This window comes from Trichoderma evansii, assembly GCF_050947405.1.
Source record: "Trichoderma evansii strain SZMC 28006 chromosome Unknown GGI43scaffold_18, whole genome shotgun sequence".
Lineage (NCBI taxonomy): Eukaryota > Fungi > Ascomycota > Sordariomycetes > Hypocreales > Hypocreaceae > Trichoderma > Trichoderma evansii.
Window position 1 is genome coordinate 238,203 of NW_028145188.1, and position 21,793 is coordinate 259,995.

At 45.3% G+C, this 21,793-nt stretch overlaps 5 protein-coding genes and 1 non-coding gene across 6 annotated transcripts; 3 read left to right on the top strand and 3 right to left on the bottom strand.

The window, feature by feature from the left end:
- The first annotated feature begins 361 nt into the window (after window positions 1-361).
- Window positions 362-2,346, top strand: GGI43DRAFT_124971 (FAD-binding oxidoreductase). The gene has a single exon (XM_083199100.1). It carries the CDS (start codon window positions 583-585, stop codon window positions 2,173-2,175), a length of 1,593 nt encoding a protein of 530 aa, XP_083058053.1. The 5' UTR covers window positions 362-582; the 3' UTR covers window positions 2,176-2,346.
- A 365-nt stretch (window positions 2,347-2,711) lies between these two features.
- GGI43DRAFT_386142 (heterokaryon incompatibility domain-containing protein) lies at window positions 2,712-4,526 on the bottom strand (the record flags this gene model as incomplete). The annotated part of the gene is made up of 2 exons (XM_083203750.1): window positions 2,712-3,570; window positions 3,730-4,526. 2 exons carry the CDS (start codon window positions 4,524-4,526, stop codon window positions 2,712-2,714), a joined length of 1,656 nt encoding a protein of 551 aa, XP_083058054.1.
- Window positions 4,527-5,573: 1,047 nt separating this feature from the next.
- GGI43DRAFT_124993 (uncharacterized protein) lies at window positions 5,574-7,147 on the top strand. The gene is made up of 6 exons (XM_083199102.1): window positions 5,574-5,900; window positions 6,412-6,567; window positions 6,631-6,714; window positions 6,770-6,856; window positions 6,908-6,994; window positions 7,046-7,147. The coding sequence occupies exons 1-6, from the start codon at window positions 5,710-5,712 to the stop codon at window positions 7,059-7,061; spliced, it is 621 nt and encodes a 206-aa protein (XP_083058055.1). The 5' UTR covers window positions 5,574-5,709; the 3' UTR covers window positions 7,062-7,147.
- Window positions 7,148-7,698: 551 nt separating this feature from the next.
- On the bottom strand, window positions 7,699-9,067 carry GGI43DRAFT_124977 (zinc finger CCCH domain-containing protein). Its single transcript, XM_083199101.1, has one exon. It carries the CDS (start codon window positions 8,957-8,959, stop codon window positions 7,982-7,984), a length of 978 nt encoding a protein of 325 aa, XP_083058056.1. The 5' UTR covers window positions 8,960-9,067; the 3' UTR covers window positions 7,699-7,981.
- A 986-nt stretch (window positions 9,068-10,053) lies between these two features.
- GGI43DRAFT_429114 (type I polyketide synthase) lies at window positions 10,054-17,521 on the bottom strand (the record flags this gene model as incomplete). Its single annotated transcript, XM_083209054.1, has 8 exons — window positions 10,054-11,160; window positions 11,224-15,392; window positions 15,452-16,004; window positions 16,056-16,581; window positions 16,663-16,996; window positions 17,048-17,105; window positions 17,158-17,244; window positions 17,333-17,521. 8 exons carry the CDS (start codon window positions 17,519-17,521, stop codon window positions 10,054-10,056), a joined length of 7,023 nt encoding a protein of 2,340 aa, XP_083058057.1.
- Window positions 17,522-21,690: 4,169 nt separating this feature from the next.
- GGI43DRAFT_t164 lies at window positions 21,691-21,788 on the top strand. Its single transcript has one exon. It is a non-coding gene; the product is annotated as a tRNA-Leu (tRNA).
- The last annotated feature ends 5 nt before the right edge of the window (window positions 21,789-21,793 follow it).

The following is a 21,793-nucleotide window of genomic DNA, read 5'->3' on the forward strand; positions in this document are numbered from 1 at the left end:
CCTGGAAACTATCGAAAACCTCCTTGCAGCGACTATCGAATCAGTTTATCAATAGCCTAGATGCATTGAACGCGCCTCTCTCATCCACGTCCTATCGTTTTCAAGTGGCAAACCCCCTTGCGTCGCTTTCTCCGAATCACAAGCCACGTCTCCACCTTCGCAAGACTGCGGTACAACCAAGATGCCAGCATTCCATCACAAAGTCTATAGTCAAACTTACATGATGGCATCCATTGATGCGCTCTTCTTTGACACCAAAAGAAAGAAATGACGTTTGAGCCAGCTCAAAAGAGCCAGAAAACGGCGATCGCCGTCTTTGGTGCCCGGCGCGGCTTCTAAATGTACACTGTTCGGGAGCATAGACAGCTGTTTGCTCATGCAGGATTGCTTATGGAGGATTGTACTAGGCGGCGCAGCTACGCACGAGCACATAAGTGGCGCACAAGCACATATTAGGGGGTGTGAACAAGTACATATAAGAGAGTGTTAAGACCCTATTTTCAATACAAACATCATCTCTCTTTCTTTCATCTCGTTTACATTCCAGAGAAGAGAAAATAAAAACTCTATCAGCCATACAATATGAACCCCGATCCGACTTTCCAGGGCAGTCAGCTCAAGCCAGGAACTGCAGCCTATGACCAGGCAAATGACATCTACGCCACGTCCACCTATGGACAAGAGCGTAACATGAACCCTGGAGAGATCCTACAGCCCACGAGCGTAGAGGATATCCAAGGTGTTGTTAGATATGCCAACAAGTTTTCCAAGCCGATTGCCATCAGGACTGGCGGTCACCAGTACAGCGGTGCCTCCTCAACCGGTCCCGATGGAATTCAGCTGGACTTGGAACTTACGTTCCGAGACAAGAATAAGGACCTTGTATTGATCCGTGATACCGCCAACGATAAGGTCTATATCAAAGCAAGTGTCAGTTGGTCTCTGTCCGAAGTCTACGACTTCCTCTTGGCCAACGGCGTCTTCATGCCAACTGGCCAATGCGCCACGGTTCATCTCGGAGGCCATGCCCAGACCGGCGGCTATGGTATGCTGGCTCGATCATTTGGGCTTCTCGGAGACTATATCCGTGAGCTTCATATCGTGAATCACGCTGGAGAACTAGTTACTGTAACCAAAGAGACACAGCCCGACCTGTTCTTTGGACTACTTGGTGGCAGCCCTGGCAACATAGGAGTCTTGACCCACTTCACAGTAGAAGTTCAAGATGACAAAAAGTATCAGGGTTCCAAGGGTCTCTGGATGGCGTTCCACTACCATCAAGACACTTTAAAGGAGCTCCTCGACATATTGGTGGAGAAAGGAGAAGACCCAAACTTCCCGCGCAGCTACGACTTCACTGTCAACGTCGTCAGCAGAGAGACAAATCTCCTAGACCTTTTCCCAGGCTCGGAAGACGAGCTCAAGGAGACATTGCCAGATAACATTCACGATGGCAAGAAAAACTTCGCCAATGTGTTCAAATTCAAGTACGCAGTCATTGTTGTGTACGCCCAATGGGTCAATTTGGGAATCGACGAATTCTCTCCAGATCTTTTCAACCGTATCAAAAGTGTCAAACACGATCTCTTCAAATTTAGCAAGGAGACTGATAAAGATACTCCAATGTCCTACATTGCGTCCATGTGGCTCTTCAGAAGCCGGCGCGAGTTCCCCTACCCTTACATCAAACGTACCAATACGACCAACTCAACCTCGCTCTCCAAGACTGGATGGTCCAAATGGTTCTCTGGGCGTATTGATGAAATTATCTCTAATAAGAACAACGGCCTGTGGGTCTCGTCTCAGTTGCAAGTCTATGGCGGGAAAGGCTCCATGTTCGCGAACAACGCAAACAACGGTACTGCTTATGGCTGGAGAGATGCCACTATTAGCGGCACCTGGGACGTCTTTCACCAAGATAACTATGAGGGGGCCAAGAAGTGGCAAGATGAGAACGACGCTGGGGCAGCTACTTACTTTTGTAAGGACGACCGCCGCGTTCTCTGGGGCTCGTATGGTGACTGGGATATGAAGAAGGTTTGGCAGCACTATTATGACACTGAAACGTATGAAAATTTGCGTCAAATAAGGAAGAAGGCGGATCCTAATGGGGTCTTTACTGCCAACCCATTCTGTGTGGAGGCTGCGGAAAAAAGTGTGTGCTCGAGTTTGTAATGAATCTTTTGTCAATTGATCATTCGCTGCACTTGCTTCTTTCTCAAGGGTAATGGTATTTGGGGTCACGTATATGATCAAGATTGAACTTTTAAAGTGTATTTAATATAGTTTATTCGTTCATAACAAATCAATGTCATCATATTTTTATTGGAGTACCAACTAGCTGAAGAAGTACTACACAATACAGACGCGGCGTCACTGAGAGGAATGAAGCAGAAGGCTTAACGTTCGACATCTGAATACATCGTAACCTCATATGGGTCAAATCCTAAGGTACTTTGTGTAGTAAAAATGGATTCTACCTAAATAGAGAATGCTGAGAAAGCGTCGCGTCTAACAGTAGATAAAGAAACCGTATCCGATCTCGTGAACCGATATCTGGCTTTGGATATATTCAAGCCACATAATGGTCTAATATTTGCGCACAGACGAGAGAATAGCTGGCTTCGAAATGGACGGCAAATATCCCAACTTCAATACAGAAAGCCTTGAAAACCAAGATGAGAGACTACATGTAGGTGAGGGCACTAATATTATACAATCCAAATGCGTTCCCCTGCTGTTTTGAGTAATTCTTTGTCAGCAGTTGTTATTGATCCAACTCCAGTCTTCGCCCAGACTGTAGCGCAACTAATGAAGCGATAGCCGAGATCCATGGGTCGTAATATTATCGCCTCAGACGCTCCGTCGAGAACCCAAACCTGATCAGAGCATTGCGCCTGATCCGTAGTAAATACAAGGTAGTTTTGAGTCAGAAAACATGGGAAAAGGTTCTCATCCCCAAAACCTGAGGTTGAGTTGGTACGTATATAGAAGCCAAGGTCGTCAATGAACACACCGCTGACTCCTGGGGCTAGTGTCCTGTGAATCCCTCGAGAGTCTCTAAAACTCCGATAAGATACATTGGCGTTTGCATTCCTCATACCATGGAAAATGCCCTTTGGCCAAGTGGTGGTATTGTTGTGTACAATACTAGTAGCCTCCTTGGAAGTCCAATCGACAACCCAAGAAGGCAGCCCCCGTACTGACAAAGTAGGAAATGCTGCGTAGCGTAAAGTATCAAGTTTATTTTCGAAGCGTATGATGCTTACTGTAGTATTGATAAGAACGGCATTGATGCTATGATCGGTAGCATAATTCGCTGTAATTTCATAGCGTGGATCTGCTAAACCGAGGAAGGCGAATATCCTATCCCGATCGTCGGAAGCCTTACAATGCCTAGAATGCGCAAGGAGATCCTTGAGATCTATAGAGCCAACGACTTCTTTGACTTTGGTCCTGGCCATGAAATTTACCGTATCGAGTGCTGCATCAGAGTGTGTACGTTCGATCCGGTCAATGATGCGACCCATCTGGCGGTCTTGCAGCCCACCAGGCTTGAAACCGGTTACCCTGAGAAAAATGCCTCGATTTGTGAGAGCAGGAATGTGAGCGAAGTAGAGTGACTGCAGTATTGGGGACACATGATCCCAGGATACGGAAGAACGCCAGTACAGCAACGATACAGTAGGAGAGGCGATGAACTCTTGGAAAACCCAGGCTCTGCTTCACCAAGGACTCTCCACAACGTCGTAGAAAGCAAGCCATCCATTGATGAACCCTTCATCTGCAATATTTTTCCAGAGATATCTATAGAGGCGCTTCCAATGGAAGCGCTCATAAGCAATCTCTTGCTGCCGGCTTGTACCGCCCTTCAAGGTAGATTCTAATATTGTGTTTGCGTCATCCTCTTTTTTCAGTACATTGGTTACATCGTCGTCGTCGTCTCGAGGTGGCACCTTATCGCATAAATCTATAAGCCATTTCAATCCGCTCGCTTTGGACTTTTTCGTTGACAAACAGATGAGAGTTTGCTGTGCGCACTGGTAGATATCCCTCATAAATCCAACTTGATGAGATCTCTCCGCTAGGTCATACTGGTTTATACAGATTTGATCGACCCACACCAGAAATTTGCCGTCTTTGGTCTTCACCTTTTCAGGATTCGCCTTGAAATAATGCCGAGCTGCTGCCAGAGTATGCCTCAGATTCGCAAAGACGATACATCTCACACCATCCACAAGGATGTCGCGCGTCATGTGAACATCTCCAGCACAGTATGATAATGCAAAATATTGACCTTGTACCTCAGATAGGAGCACATTATGTAGTAGCTCGCATTTGATCAATCCTAGTCCATCATCGGGCAACATAACGAGCAGGCGGATCTCTCGTCTGGACGCATCAAGGGCTCTATACGATACCTTGGAGTGAAAGTGGCTGTTTTCTGGGGTGCAGAAGATGTCATGCCCTGGAGGCGTTTTGTCAGTATCTGAGGAATTTGGCACTTTCGTTGCATTTGTAGCCATGGCTATTGAGTTTTTAGAATCCTGCTGTATTGTGTGTGTTACATATAAGGAAGAGGAGTAGCAATTAAATGGTGTCCCGCGATACAAAAGATAACCACCTCGGACTCTCGCCAGCTGTTAATTCTTCCTTGTTTGAATAGTTAAATGGATAGTAGCTACGGTGGAAAGCAAGGCGGCTATGAAGACAGCTGTGCAAGGTGGCTATGACAAAGGATGAGGCTTTTCGGATCAAATGCCCAACCAACAAAGGTATTCACCAATAGGCAGCAGTGATATGATTGTCGCTCCATGTAGGTAGGCCGGCAGCCATGACTAAGCTTAAAGGCATGCTCCGTCTTGGAAAATCACGGGTCGTGTAGAATAACCCATATTCAAGGAATAGAATGAATCTCACGACGAGGTACGGAGTAGTGTAGAACTAAGAAGAAATAATACAAAAGTTCGAACGTACTAATAGTAGATCGTTATCATCAGCAGATACATCAGGATATCCATCTACATTGAGCGCGCACGCAAGGACATGGGTTAAGGGTCTGGTATTACGGCCTAGGCCTAGCAGTTGAACGCTGCTGCACGATAGGCTTCAATAGTACAGGTAAGCAATCAGCCCAACGTCGCGTAGCCCCGTGTTGTGCGGCTTGAGGCCATTAAGTCTACAGCGTTGTTTGGAATCTTTACACATGAAGATGATAAAAAAGAGAGCAGAAAACAGACTTTATCACCTCTTGTTGGGGGGTGGTGCTGGTTGAAGAGTCGAGGCGGCCTCTTGACGCGTTGAATCATTGAAGCTACGCGACTGGACTTTGACTTGGATCGGTGGGGGAGCGATGGTGACGGAGGTGGTGTTCAGTGGTGACAGGCAGTGGTATATAGTGGTGGTGGTGGTGCATGGTGGTGCATGGTGTGGTGTAGAAGGTGCTGGAAGTACATGTACTTATGCACACCTGCATTTGATGTATACAGGTGAAATTTGATGGTGGTGTTTGGCGGTGGTGTTTAACGGTGGTGGTGGTGCAGCTGTGTGTCCTCAAAGTGGAGATCAAGCATGCCCATAAAGCACTCAAAGATTTCTCAAACTCTCCATCTTCCACATCACTTACTCTTCATCTACAAGATCTGCTTTTACAAAAAAAAACTTAACAGTTTCAGCATTGAATAATTCTACCTAGTTGTCTCATCGGGAATGATATCTATGATGGCTTCCACGCGATCGCAGCCCGACCTCTACACCACCAGCGATGAAGGAAGCTTCGACAACCAATCAATCAATCCAAATGACTTTTCTTCCAGTACACAGTCAGACATGGAATTTACGGATTTTAACAATCTGGTGTGGAACAATCTGCTAGAGGATTGCGATGAATCAGTTCTATCGTGAGTTCTAATACAAGTACATAAGTTCTTCCTCGGCTTTTATGCCAATCTCAAGAAAATATGGTGTCAAAATAAACAAGTCAATTATATCTACGCGCTACCTTCTATTAGTAACTATTATCACGGAGACAGCCGAGAATCTCTGATATTTACGAGTCTCGAGCGGATTGCCCCGGGCGGTGATGATCTCACCGTCTATAAAATCCATAAACACCAAAGAATTGCGTCTAGTCGGATGCGACTGTCGTACAGAGTACGAATGAGCTAAAGAATGATGGCGCTTTTATACAGGTAAGAAGAGCAGAAAACATCAGGGGCAATCAGGTAGGTCAGTGAGCTTGTCCATATGATGGTAGGCTCAATTATATATAGCTCTCGCAAGATAAAGCGATGATCTCCTCCTTGCTCGGCGGTTTACCGCTTTTTAAGGTCGACGCAATTCTCTGATGAGATAACTCTTTCCAACACAATGTGTATAGAAATATCAGCTTACCATTGCAAATCATGAAAGAATATTCCAATTCATTAATAATCTGGATGCATCTGAGGAGATTGCTGAGAACGTAACCACTTCTACAACCAATTGTTCAGAAGAGGCAACCAGCAATCTTCCATTGCTGGATGTGAGCCACATGCAATATTCGGACAGTGGCTATATGGCCTTGAAGTAAGTCCTTTACAATGCTTAAAATAGATAAGATCTTTTATACTCATACATCAATGATGGCAGAATTAAACCGTATACTTGCTCCCTTTGTCCCAAATCTTGTTCCGAATCTTATTCGAGCAATCGTGCTCTTATGCGCCATTTGAAGTACCAGCTTATATTCTATGGATTACTTAGTTTCAAAATGCTAACGCGTTACCAGAACTGGACACTCTTCCAAAAAGCCTTATACTTGTCCCACTTGTTTTCAGTCTTTCAACAGGGCTGATGTTCGCAAACGCCATTTGAGGTACGAATTTTTATTCTACCAAATAACGTTGAAGTTCTAATGCACTGCTAGAGACGTACACTCTTCCAAAACGCCCCATACTTGTCCCACATGCTCAAACTCTTATAAGAGGAAAGATGCTCTTCAACGCCACTTAAAGTACCAACTCAATTTCCATTCATGAAGAATAAAATACTGATATGTAGCTAGCAAATCCGACCATTGAGCCAGTAACTATTACTTCTGTAGGAAGCTTCGATTTGGAAAAGATGGTATACGCCCTTGAAAAGTCAACCATCTGAATAAAAAGAGTCGAGAACGAGCTTGGGTTGTGTATCGAGGAGTTTATAGCTGAAAGAATCGATGGGATAAGATAGGCTTACTCCTAATAATATTGATGTCTCGTTGGATTGTTCTCAAAGGCAAACAAACAAAATCAATAAATAATAATGCGTCTAAACAATCCCAGAAGAAAATACATGTAGTAAAGCATCAGAATTATAAGTTGAAATGGCTCGGCATTCCAGCACATACGACCATAGGTAGTGGAAAATTCGGGGTCCCGTCTGCTCCCCCATAGACAAGCCACTAACCGGCAGATTAGTAGTTGAGTGGGTGACCATCAGCGAACACCGGCTGTTGTATGTTTTTTGCTCTTTTTCTCTTTCTTTCTTTTTTCTTCTGATTTCCTTTTTGATCTTTTCTGCCCCTTCTTTTGAGTTGTTACTTGCCTAGACAATTGCTTCAACTGAGTTTGGCGCTTGTGTTGCGCAAGAAAGGTTTGGTGCGCAGAGTTGCTTGACTAGTTGTATACTAGATGAAACAATTGTTAAGATATTTATAATATCTTATAATATTTCAACGACTTGTCATTGTTTTATGCTTTGTGTGTCGCTTTTTTCTTTTCTTTTTTGTTTACTATCTAAACGTTTGGGTCTGCGCTCCAGCCCGAGGTAAGCAAAAGCTGAGTGGGCAAGACAAAATACATCAAGGCCGTGCAACAACAATGCGGGGTATCAAAGATGTAGAAGAATTGTAAAAGGGGGACATACATGTATTTATGTCGTTTAATTTATGTAGCAATCTTCATTTTGATAAATAATTTTAGGTAGATGTGAAGGCTGAGAATGGAAGGCGCCATTTCCATCATCTAGTTGCGTCCCATCCTCCAGTAGGAAGCTTTATTTCATCCACATGCAAGTTCTTGCAATCGTCACCATATTTACATGTACCACTCCGATAAAATTTGCATTTCTGCTGCTTCTTTGTTGCAGAGCCAGTATGAGAATCCCTTATGGGTGTTGCCGTTACTCTCCAGTCTCTGGAGGCGCCCTTGACAGAGCCAGACCTTGAACGAGGTGATTGATGACCTGAAGAAGACTGAGCTGGAACTGGCTGGAATACGCCAAGAAACTCTTCAACTTCCATATCTAACCGGTCGTAGTCATCTTGAAATTTGATATCAGGCGCCGTCACCAGCGTTAACCGTTCTCTGCTGCCTGAATATGTCGCCAAATCAGAGATGTATCCGCTGTCGTGGCAGCCCGCAAAATAGATGTGTTTGCACTGTGGATTTGCGGCATATAGATTGAGTGCTGCACGCAGCTTTAAATCAGCTGTCTCATCCCACTCCCCGACGTCAACAAAGTCAAAGAGTCCATATGACCTGTTGAAACTAGCGACAAATGGACAGAGAGATCGCTTTTCGGGACCTGTCAAGCCTGCCCTGTACAGATTCTTCGATAAGCCGACAATGTCTGCATATACGCGCACCATGATTTGGCAGTGCTCAAGGTCCTTTTTCTTGAGACTGCTCTTGATAGACTCTTTGAGGAGTTGTGCTGCAGCTCGTCCGCCATTAGAACCGTTGCCTACCAAGGTTTCGTGGAAGACGTAAGCATCGCCATCGACCAAGACAAGCACAAAAGGATTCCCGCCTTGGCCTTTGGAAATTTGTTTGTATTTCTCTCTACCATCACGCTCTTCTTCATAGTCGCTCTTCAGGCGCTTATAACTCTCAAGCAAGGCGGCATATTGGTCCAGTATGCTAGGCAGCGTAGTGTCCATACGGAACCGAGCCAGCTGGATAGCCGCTTGTTCAAGGTCATCATCATTCAGCATCATGGCCTCTGCGAGTTTCGACTTTGCGACAAGAGCAGTGATAAGGCCAATGTTGACGAAATTGTTCAGGCAGGTGGCGAGCTTCTCTTCTCAGTTTTGCGCTCTGTGAGAAATGCTCATACCGAAGTGACAGCTTGGAGCTCTTCAGGCTTTATTAATTGACAACTCAATTTAAAAGAAGTAGCTGTCATCGCCATTTGAATGCTCCGAAGCCCATTATGCGGAGGCGGCATATGACCCACTATAGCTCACCTGATGCCATCTTTTTATCCAATACTTTTTCTCTTGACGTTGCGTTGTCTTCTTGGGCAGCTTTGAGAGAGACCTGTCAAAACTTAGCCCCGCATCTCTTTTCAGCCTGAGTTCATGCATCATAACTCACTTGAGCTGCATGTCTCTCACTTCGTGAATTTCCTTTCTGCTGGCAGTGCATCATTTTGCATTGATGGGATGGTATTATTAGAAAACAATCGGAATATTGCGGTTTCCGCTTCAGCCTCTATGCTCTGCATCGTTTCCCGTTCTATTTAGCTGTATGGTGAGATATGAGGCCCGTAAAGGCCATGCCTGAAAATACCCATGCAGTGCGCCAGTTCTTGCATAGGTAAAATGCTATTGCGTCTATATTAATTAGCATTTTGCTATATCTACTCTATTTAACTTCCTAAAGAGGGTAACAGTATAATATCTGTTTACTACGACCTTAAGCGACAGTCAGGAGGAGATATGTCAGCCGAAATTATTGTCGGCCCATATCAGCGATCTTGAATTAATCTCATATTGGATACAATTATTAATTGGCAAGGAAGTTTACAATGTCGAGTAGCACTGAAAGGCGAGAATGCTATTCAAAGACACACTTTAAATTTAACAATCTAGGAGAAATTCTTTAACAGCTACTACTATCCTGTAATGACTATGTCACACATCTAAAGATATACACCTACAGTAAAGCTGCCTAATCTCAGGGTCCAGCCTTGAGTTTTAGCATCTTGGGAGGTGTTTTCTCCCAACTCAATCCCATAGACAATATATCAACCATCTCCATAGTCTTACTTCTCACATCTCGCAAATGTTCGATCCAAATCCGGAGTAGCTTATTTCGTGTCCTCAGTAAGCCTCTCTTGCAATCTACTAGCCAAGTCCTTCAGTGAGTTGCTCTGTGTGACATCAAAAATACTGACGCCGCCAACCACGTTCAACACAAGCCAATTTCGCAACTCTCCTGCAACCAGGGAGTCCACGCCATAAGCTGTCAGAGGCATCTCGGCATCAACTTCAGACGCAGACATTGCGAAGACATCAGCCAGACGCTCCTTCAAAGCCTCGACCAATAGGCCGTGCGCTATCTCGCTTGAACTGTTGATAAGACGATCCTTCAAAGACTGCTGTGCTGAGCCTTCTCCATCAGCACCGTCACCAGGAAGCCACAAGTGCGCAAACCGAGGCTCCAAACGCCACTGTATATTACCTGGAGTCGTCCAGCTCTTGATTCCAGTAACTATCTGGCCCAGACGTGGGTGAAGGATAGACATTTGAATGAGGCTCAAAAGCTCAGACACTTCTTGAGCACGGTAGCCGGCTCTATCCAACTTGGCGCCGACACCAGCACGAGCGGCCACACCTACAGCTGGCACACTACCAATGTTAATGGAAACACCAGGCAAGCCCTTGCTGACTCTATTCCATGCGAGAGCATCCTGGTAACATCCTCCTGCCGTATAGTTTGCTTGACCACCATTTCCTAGAATGCATGTAGCGGATGAGAGGACAATGAAGAACTCCACGTCAGAGTCTTGGAAGAGCTCATCCAGGTTTCCAGTTCCTTTAACCTTGGGACCCACCGCAACATGCCATTTCTCTTGACTCATGTTGGTGAATACAGAGTCTGACAAAGCCACGGCTGACTGAACAACACCGCGAATTGGACCCTTTTTGCGAGCTTCAGTGACAACTCTCTCAAGGCTTGCCTTGTCAGTCACATCGCAGCTGCGGAGGAATGTTTGAGCTCCAGCTTCAGCAAGAGCAGCGACAAGTGCTGGCCCATCTTCTTGCTCCTCTGCTCGTCGCGACACCAGGATCAGGTTCTTTGCTCCTTGCTGGGCGAGCCAGAAGGCGATTTCTTGACCAATACCGCTAAGTCCACCGATAATAAGATACGAGCCGAGAGGGTCAAGTTTAGGTGAAGCTTGGGTCACAATTGTCTATAGAAACGTCAGTATACATAGAACAGAAGAAGAAAGAGATTGAATGTTGTTAATACGTACCGGTACCAGATCACCTTCGGTGGCGCGAATGACAAATTTACCAATATGGCGACCGCGTTGCATTTGACGGAAAGCGTCTCGCAGATTACCCAGCTCATAAAGCAAGAGGGGCACATCGTGCTTAATCTTTCCAGCAGCAAACAGATCTACGACACCCCGGAAGGAGTTGAAAAGCGTCTTGCCGCTGTGAATTCCTAGCATCACGAGATCCATTGCGATATAGCTTGTGGAATTGCTAAAGTTTCTCATGCCCAAACTCTTATTGCCCTGGGAGTCTTGTTTACCTAGTTCAATAAAGCGTCCGAGTTTAGCAACACAATCCCAACTAGCCTGCAACAGAGGGCCAGCCAAAGAATTCAACAAAACATCTACTCCCCTTCCTCCGGTAGCTCGCATAACGTCTTCAGCGAACGAGATATCTCGGCTAGAGAACATGCGATTGCGGGGAATGCCATATTGCTTGGCAAGGAATTCTCGCTTCTCTTCCGAACCAACGGTGACAAAGATATCTGCCTTCAGGTACTGTGCAATAGCGATAGCTGCCAATCCGACACCACCAGCTGCAGAGTGGATCAACACGCTTTCGCCCTCTTGCAAGTCAGCAAGTTTGATCAGAGCGTGGTATGCAGTTCCAAAGATGATGGGGACAGAGGCTGCTGCTTCCAGACTCATGCTGTCTGGAATACGCATTACGCTGTGCCATGGCGTGCGAATCTTGTTGGCCCAGTTTCCATACTGCATGAGTGCGCAAACTCGGTCGCCAACCTTGACGTGGGTGACTTTGGATCCAACTCGGCTGACATATCCTGAGCATTCGAATCCCATAATCTTCTCTTGCATTTGGTCTAATGCGATAAGAACGTCTCGGAAGTTGAGACCGAATGCATGTGGTGTGATCTCAACCATCTCCTCGTTCCATGTACCAGATTGCCACAGCGCCTCGTCTTCTTTGAAGACAAGACTGTCTAATAGACCAGGGTTTGTAGCTTCCAAGTATCTGTATGGGCCTGAGAATGAAAATTTTTTGAGCTGAGGTGGATTCCTGCCTTGCAGTCTTCCAAATTGCTCATTAAATCCCTGGTCTCCGATGTATCGAAGAATGTTCAACCGGCCTGAGCGAACTGAAAACTCATACTCACGATGCTCGCGGTTAGAGTTCGTAGTGTAGCGGAATACATCGTCAATCAATTGGATAGCAGATGGATCCCAGCACCCTTGCTTTGGATCCAAATCAAGGTTGATAAATGTCTTTGAGGCATCTTCGGCTCTAAGGGTTCGCAGTAAACCAAGACCCATCGCGGCTTCTGCCTCGTTGCCATCTCCAGCGTGCGATACCCACACTATGCTGTCAGCCTCTAGCAGTGCTGTCTGAAGGGCAGAAAAGTTCTCTTGGGTGGTATCTGACAAAAGTTTGTCCTTGCTCTGAGCCCAAATGATAGCAGTTTTGTTCTGCAAGGATACCTTTCCGAGCTCGGCAGCCGAAACTTCAGTACCAGTGCTTTCATGAAGCAACTGGCTAAGCTGATCTAGCCATTTTTGAGGTGCTGCGTCTTTAGAGTTGGGCACCTGGATCAAAACAGTCTCCTTGGGATAGGCAACAGAGGGAAAAATCTCATTACTAGTCGCGGTAGCTGCGATGAATGAGTATTCAGAGTCGCGCACTACAACCTCGGAGCTGTGGAATCCATTCTCAGCCAACACTGATTCCAGCTTTGTATCCAGAGATTTCTCTAGAACCAAGGCTGTACCTTCGGACTTGAGGAGGTGGCGAATATACTTAGTACTCTTATTGATATCTGTAGCGTTTTGGAGCACGTTAGAAACGATAACCAAATCATAGCTTTCAGCATTAATGCCTTGCTCGCCAGGACTCTTTTCAATGTCGAATTCTTGGTACCGAATCTGGCTCTCAAATGACCCAAATTGCTTCTCAGCCTCTGAGAGTGATTCAGCAGAGACATCTGCATAATCATATCTTTGCACCGACAATGTTCCTGGAGTTTCTTGTGAGAGACCCTCGAGAATAACAGCGGAAGTAGCTCGTGTGCCGGCGCCAACTTCCAAGATCTTGGCACGAGGATATTTGTGTGCAAAGAGGCTGATGTACTCCTTGAGCTTATTTTTATCCTGGAGATCCTTGGCAGACAGCTTGGTAACGTCCAGTTTGTGGACAGGCTTCAGCGTCGCAGTGTTATCTACCTCCTCCAAGGTTTGGGCAGATTTAAGAACAAGAGATTTGACCTTTAAGCGCTCAGCATTCAAAACAATTCTGTCTTGCTCGCCCTCAATCTCAGACAAAGTAATAGAAACCTCGAAGCCATGAAGATCCAGATGGGTGAGCTTGGCGACAGCCTTCATCTTTGTACCGGGCTTCTGATTAGTATTAGAGCTGAGGTACACTTTTCCAGCCATCTCAGGCAAGCAAAGGCCAAACTTCTCCAAAATAGCTGGAGGCATGGTGCTCCAAGCAATTTGGAAGCAAGCATCCATCGTTGTGGGATGAACGAAATACTCGGATTCGAACTCTTTAGGCATAAGTGCAACGTTGTCAGCCACAGTGATGGACGCAATCACATAGCCGCTACCAAAATCAACTGATGACACTGTCTGGAAAGCGGGTCCCAGAGTTGGGCCTCCGTTGGCAATCTGCTCATAGAAGACTCCCAAATCAAGAGAAGATGTTTTGATGTCTTTAGGCATGACAACAGGAACTTGGGGCTTGTCACTGGCGATTCCTACTTTACCACTGCAGTGTCCAATCCATTTGCCATCTCTTCCTCTGGACAAGATGGAGAATTCCTTGTAGTTAAGAGTGTCCAACGTCCGCTTGCTTTGGTCCCGAAGTATTAGCTGTACTTCTACTCCATCATCCGATGTTGGGACCATTAGGGCGCTGTACAGGTCCACATCGTAAAGCATGTAGCCTCCAATTGCTTGCTCCTCTGGTGTGGCAATCTGATGCATGGCTTCTATAGCCATGGTAGCCAAGCCAGCACCGGGGAACAGGATCTGTGTTTGTAAACCATGATCTGCCAGCCAGGGAACGTTGGAAATGCGAAGCGCATTTCTCCAAATATGAACATCTGAGTTCAGGCCAGTAACCTTTAATCCAAGCAAGTCATGGTGGGCGAATTTCCTGTTCAGAGCTTCTGTTACTGCAGGTGCCTCAACCCAGTATCTCGCGTGGTTCCACGGATATGATGGAAGATTATGGATAACCTGTAAGTTCTTGGTAGGGTTGGGAAAATTAACAGCCTCAAAGTTAACAGGGTATCCCTGGCAGAAGAGTCGGCTTGCCAAGCTTCCCATGGTGCGAACAGCATCTTCTCCACGTTTCAGGGAAGGACCATTTGTTGCAGTGCACTCCTTAAAAACTGGGTCAGCGAGAATCTGGCGAATAGGTCCCTGGAGAGCTCCATGAGGTCCGATTTCGATAATGGCATCAACAGTAAACCGAGAGCCTCCAGTCTTCTCAGATTCTTCCGATAGGAGCATGTCTTTCAGAGCGTCTTCAAATTGAACGCACTGGACCATGTTCTGAACCCAATGTCCCGGCTCAGCTAAAGATCTCTTGTCGTTATTTCCGACGCGTTTTCCGGAAACAGGGGATGAAAAAATAATATTTGACTCCGGCAATTCAGGATTCTGCAAGTACTTACGAAGGTTCGAGTGATATACCTCAGCCAGGGGATCCATATGCGTAGAGTGGTATGCCGCTGGGACCCTTAGGCGTCGGAAGAAGGCGCCTTCGGCTTGCGCTCGTGCTTCGAGCTCAACCAAGGCAGATACATCTCCAGAAATAGTCACGCTGTTGGGGCTGTTGACACATCCAACTACGGCCTTTCCAGAGGTAATTTCTGGAAGATATTCCAGAGCAACCTCTTTGCTGGTGGCGAGCGCAGTCATACCGCCTTGAACCTTACCGGCGTCCACATACTCAGCCGTGAGATGGCCTCGGACATATGCAATTGTAATGGCATCCTCGAATGTGAGCAGTTTAGCCGCATAAGCTGCTGAAATCTCACCACTGGAATGACCTGTTGTGGCATTGGGAACCACACCCCAAGACTCAAGGAGCCGAACTACGGCCAATTGAATAATAACTGACAGAGGGAAACTGAACTGTGGCTTATTGACCTGGGTCTTCTCTTCATCCCGCGATAGCTCCTCTGTAATTCATGATGTCAGCTTCCAATTGCATTTTGGAGGTTAAGAGAAAGAAACTCACCAAAGACACTCCACTTAGAACCCAGTGATTTGATGTGCTTTTCTGCGTCTTCCAGAGCCTGTCGGAATACTGGGTAAGCTGCAATCAGCTCTCGACCCATAGCATGCCACTGAGCACCCTGTCCTGTGAAGACAAATCCAAGTCGAGGTACCTTGGCCAAACTAGCCTGCGATGGGCTGAGACTGGAGTCTTTCAGTGCGGCGCGGAGCTCGTCGACTGATTCGGCTGAAACAACCGCTCTCCATGCAAACTGAGAACGTCGCTGAGTTAGAGTGTAAGCCAGATCAGCAAGGCGCTCTTCTGAGAAGTCGGAATCCATATAGCTTTCTAGCTGTTTTATTGACTCTCGTGCACCCTTTTCCTCTCTGGCACTAAGAGTAAAGAGGTAGCGATGGCTTGATGACTCCTCCTCAGTAACGCCATTGGCCTGGGCAAGTACATGATATCTGGCGTCTTCGATGATAGCATGTGTGTTGGTGCCTCCGGCCCCAAAGTTGCTAATAGACACTCTTCGTAGGCTATGTGATGGCCAAGGCGTCAATTCTGTCGGGACCTAAAACATCCATTAACATAACTACTTTACTATCTGCAATCTGCGCATTACCTTGAGATTAAGGGCCTCAAAGTCGATCTTGGCGTTGGGATTCTGATATAACGCATGCGGTGGGATGGAACCCCTCTCTAACATCTCCACGACTTTGATTACGGCAGCAAGACCGCTTGTCGATTCGGTGTGCCCAACGTTGGCTTTAACAGATCCAATATATAGCGGCTCACCGGGCTTTCGACCCTTTCCGATAGTGTTTCCCAGGGCCTTGGTTTCTGTTGTATCTCCCGCAATTGTACCTGTGCCATGGCTTTCTACGTAGCCTGTATCGATAGGGTTTAGACCTGCCCTTTCGTACGTGGCTTTAATCAGGGCCTCTTGAGCTTCCTGTGAAGGCGAGGTAATGGTAGGCGTTTTGCCGTCCTGATTTGATCCTGTTTCTCGAATCACCGCGCGAATAGGGTCGCCATCTCGGACAGCAGCATCAAGAGACTTGAGAACAATGGTAGAGACACCCTCACCACGGCCATAACCTTCGGCCCGATTGTCAAAACCGAAGGATTTACCTGAGGGACCTGTAAGTCTATTCGGGTTTATACGGTTAGTATTATGATTCTAACCAAAGGTTTCACTAACTCCGTGGAATATGTGCTCATTCACTTACCCCAAATTGGACAATCCTAGTCCTGATGACGGAAACAGAATCAGATTTGTTCCGCCAACAACGGACATGGTAGCATCGCCAGTTCGAATACTCTGGCAAGCTAGATGGAGTGCAACCATGGCTGTGGAGCAAGCTGTATCAACAGCAACGCTAGGACCCTGAAGGTCAAAGAAATGGGACAATCGATTTGCTACCAGGGAACCTGAGTTCCCTGTGAGAAAGTAACGGGGCAAGTTGTCAATATCTTGCACCTGCAAATCGTTGTAATCGTGAAACATGGCTCCAGCGAATACAGATGTTAAAGATCCAGCAACTTGTTCCAGAGTCAGGCCAGCTATGGATAATTAGCATATGTTCATTGAAAGTGACAAATTACGTATAATACCTGACTCAAAGGCCTCAAATGTGGTCTCGTAAAGCATACGAATCTGTGGGTCCATAGCCTGTTTGTGATGTTAGCATTTCATTTGAGATATGTACGAAGAAAACACCTACTCTAGCTATGTCCGCCGTGAGACTGAAAAATGAGGTGTCAAATAACGAAACATCCTCATTCAGAAAGTGCCCACCATGGCTGTGTATCTACAAAGAACAGAGTCATTAGAATATGCAATTTTCAATCAATCCATAAGAGTTTAATAAGATCAACACGGTACGAGGCCTAACTTACGGTTCCAAGATTTTCTGGTCGAGGATGATAGAATGCATCACCATTATACCTAGTTGGAGGCACCTTGGACCAAGTATTTCGAGCTTCCGCACACAGTTCCCAGAGGCGCTCAGGAGTGCTGGCATCGCCAGGGAAGCGGCAGGCCATGCCAATAATGGCGATTGGTTGTGTCTTAGGTGTGGACGACATGACGATGATTCTTCTGTAAGAAATGAATACAGAGCGTACCGGATGATAATTTGGATTGAGTGCCAGTTAACGGGACCATACCTACCTATATATACAATATCACAGCCTGGCATATCACTCGCTATCCTCACTATCCTTGCTATCTATGACATCTTGACGCTTTTCATCCGTGGCACGAAGTATCGTAATTTTTCATCAATCCTTCGTTGATGATGACGAGCTTGCTACGACGTTGCAACTCCGTTAGTCTTTCTCGTGCAGTGAGTGAGTCGTCGGCGGTTCGGCTTCGACCCATGATCGGTCAAGACCCCTGGTCGGTCCCTTTGGGTTACTTTGTGCGCAGAGCCGCTAGTCACATAGAAGCTAAGAAGAAGAAGGGGGGTCGAATCATAACAAAGAAACATCCCATTGCTCTTTTTATCTCTAAGAAGAATACTTTTCTATTTCAGATTTCTTATTAAATTTGCTTATTCAATGATTCTCTAAGAGTTTTTGCAAACACATACCTTTCTATTTCATAGAGATAATTTAAAAACTGTACCTCAATTACTCTATAAGACTTGAGTCTTGGTAATATTTCCTTTTTTGGATGCTTCTAGCCCAAGTCTTGTTAGGTAAGAGCCAGCATCAGGGGTGGTAGAAAAGACCGCAAGCAGCATTATACAGGCACGCGTAATAAAGGCAGAGAATCCTTCGTTGGATGCACGTATAGAATCGTAAGATCGCCCGCAGTTTTGATCTCAAGCTCCGTTTGCATTGCAACGTCTAACAGCAGGAAGCACTATGAAACAACAGATATCATTTACTTTGACACATGAACATACAGGGTTATCGGACGAAACTAGCCCGACCGGAGTAAATATAAGAAGTGAAAATCCTTCGAGCACGCGCATACGGAATTATACGATTGGACTATTCCTATGTCGCCTATACTAGATCTACTTTGGGCTGCAATCCCAATCGGTGAAAACTGATAAGCAATCCTAGATATCATTTATCAAGAATTATAAGCAAGGATAATTTATGATATTGCGGCGCATTTATGCCGTTATTTGCTACTAGTTGAGAAGGTAAAGCTCCTATAGAGCGAGTATTCGGTGTAAGATATAGCGGATGCTACCCTTTCGTGGCGAGAGTATTATTCGTATCAATAATCTTTGTCACAATGATTCTCCATATTTCGAATTTGATATATGAAATCTCATTTTGAGGATAATATCGCCGCTAGCTGCCATAAACAGCATGCAATAGTCTCTCTCTTTTGTTCCAAGTGTGGTATAGTAATCGGCGACACATGATATATTGAATCACCTTTAGTCATCCGGATAGCAAATCATGTTTTCTATGTAGCATTAATAATCATAGACAGAATGAATCACTTTTCTATACTTTAGCCATTGGCTCGAAATATACGGTAATTAGAACGCTCTGCAGAAAATCATGTAGTCCAAGGCTTTCAACCTATATCTAAGATATCTTTCCTATCTTCTACGAGAGACTCTTTACGCCGAGTCCTGGGAAAATACTTCACACTATTGACTGGAAATGTGGGCAATTTTAGGTCAAGAAAGAAAGGCCAAGTCGTTTATCAGCCGACCTCTATGATGTTGCGTTTATTATCAGCCTCGGAAAATACTTTACGTCTGCGTCTAAATGAGGTTAGCTGAAGCTTGAAGAGCATTAGTAGCAAAATCTTGTCGCTTCTACAACTTTCTCGCTTTGCGGAAAAAAGAATTAGTGGTGTAACCTCGGCTGGAGGTTCTAAGCCACCATATTATTTCCAGATTAGGGTCTTGGAAGGGTAGTACCAAGACACTTCTCACAACACGTTTTTTTACGATATACGGAAGGATGCCAAAGCTACCGCGATGGTTAATTTAATCTAGGCACCAGGCTGTGTTATCTAGATGTGGAGACGACCGTATCCATCGTTCCTTCGGCTCAATCCGCCATCTCACATCATCACTTCAAACATGTTAATCAACATCGAAACGGCTAATTAAGCTCGGTGAATTGGGGTATTAGAAAAAATCCTCTGCCTATCACTTACAATCCAACCAATAACACGCAATGGTCGAGCGTTTGAGCACGTTTAACTGTGAGTTCGCAATGAGCGGTTAATTTTATCTGCAGATACGAGTGCTCATACTTCATAGTGCCGTCCATTACCGTTACCATTTATCCGAGTGATATCATATTTACTCACGCTAGCCTCTCGAGAAATGCGTTCATGCCCATTCATATCCTTCAGTGGCGATCCACGGTGTAGTCAAAGCGTAGGCCGAATCGAAGCCGGCGTATCAGTCACGCCGTGGCAGAAAGTACACATCTCCGTTCCTCGCAGGACCCTTATTTCCAGAATGTGACTCTACTTCTCCGTAATTCCATAAAGGATTCCCGGTTGTGTCATAATTCCAGCATGTATGCTAGACATATAACGGCGCTTATTCCGTAGCATAAGGTACGCGGAAATCTCCCCTAGATGCGGCACGGCTCGGCTCGCTTGCCCTTGTGATCGCCCCACTCTTCGTTAGACCATAAAAGAAACAGGAACCCTCCCTCAGTGCGATTTCTCATTTGGTACATGTTTTTTACCTTGTACGGACAGAGCACAGATATAAAGTACATACGAAGTGGCTGCTTAATTTAAAATGATAGCTGCATTGGCACTGAAATAGTGTGTTCTAGAAGCATGCCACATGTCACACGTTGCCAACAAGACTGAGCATTACACGTAAGGCGATAGCTGGCTCCGTCATCAGTTTTAGTTTACCAAATAATACACATTTGCTCCAGCGGATATTATGAGCCCGATTTGAGTGACTGTCCATTTTAGAGAGACCTTCTTACGGGTAGTACTGGAACTGTCAAACAGATCACTACCAGATTGAGATTACACAGGGAATCTACTAAAACTATGCAACGCTGCGGCTTCTTGGAGATCGCGCTGCGGCTTCTTAAAGATACCTAATTTGGCCACTGCGGGGGATATCATCCGCGATCCAGCAGGGGGCTAATATTTATCGCTGTCTACGTACTGTAACTTGGAACCGTTCTACTGTTAAAGGGTTGGTATACTGCATTCCCTCAAAATATTGGACTGTGGATTTTGATGGAAATCCCTTCACTATTCACTACAACCAGTCAAGAGATTACCAAGGGTAGTTAGTAAGCTACTTAATGAGGAGATACCTACAGTCTACATATTTTTTTTTTCGAGGAAATGCGGTAATAACTCTCCGCAAAGAAGAGAATAGTGATATTGCCAAATATAAGTGCTTTCAAGCGCAAGACAAGGTTTTATCAGTATAGATGAAGAAGGAAAAATTCTATGCTCCTACAAGATGACGAATATTTTCTTCAAGTTTCTAAACCTTTGGACTTGTAAATTGTCATCGTACATACCTATGTGATACATAGGCTAGGCAAGTCACGGTACATACAAGGCGAATTAACCATTTTAGATACTTGTACTCTTGGGGCGCGTATTTCCTGCACGACCCCTGTAGATCAGATTTAGAGAATAAATTTTCCGTAGCCTGTAATATTATTCTTACATGCCATACTATAACCTGTGAGTGGCCATCCATGGTTACCCATGTATCAATAGATCTGATAATGATTATAGATTACCTGACAACAGCGAGATGAGACGAGAGTATCTATGTGTACTCGGTACATCCACTAAATGCGAACTGTCGCTGCTCTACCCTATACGACCCTTGGCGTTTTTTATTGTAATTCAAATGTCCCCATGGTAGTCTCTTGTTATTTTCATGAGAATGTACGATAAGAGTAAAAAGATGTTCGCGGGAATTATATAAAGAGGAAAGCCAAAAGCTTTTAATTGACACAACTTAGTGATGTATAAAGTATGTATGTAGTCTTAGATAAAGCCAAGGTGTCCAAATGTGTACACTATCTCATCATCCCGAAACACAGTGCAGACAACCAAAAAGATATCTAGTGAATCACTATGATTTTATTAAAATACAATTCTTAGATGTGAGCACATAAGAAGTACATACGCATACACGTGCGCAGCGTCTCGGTCTTCGCAGTAGCTGGTCAATTGATTTGGGGCAATGCTCAAGGCTGATTTTTTCGGGAATTTGGATCCAAAGCTAGCATAGCCTTATAATTAGATATAAGCCGCACACTTTGTGGAAACCAGGGTGGCCGAGTGGTCTAAGGCGATGGTTTTAAGTTATCTATTTCTTAAACACCATTATCGAGAGATGCCAGGGTTCGAACCCCTGTCCTGGTAGTAAT

Excerpts from the sequence above, each read along its gene's own strand:
- GGI43DRAFT_124971 (XM_083199100.1), top strand. The coding sequence starts at position 583 with ATGAACCCCGATCCGACTTTCCAGGGCAGTCAGCTCAAGCCAGGAACT.
- GGI43DRAFT_124993 (XM_083199102.1), top strand. The coding sequence starts at position 5,710 with ATGATATCTATGATGGCTTCCACGCGATCGCAGCCCGACCTCTACACC. Across the intron at positions 6,568-6,630 it reads AGTGGCTATATGGCCTTGAA|AATTAAACCGTATACTTGCT; the intron begins GTAAGTCCTTTA and ends CAATGATGGCAG. Across the intron at positions 6,857-6,907 it reads GTTCGCAAACGCCATTTGAG|AGACGTACACTCTTCCAAAA; the intron begins GTACGAATTTTT and ends ATGCACTGCTAG.
- GGI43DRAFT_124977 (XM_083199101.1), bottom strand. The coding sequence starts at position 8,959 with ATGATGCTGAATGATGATGACCTTGAACAAGCGGCTATCCAGCTGGCT.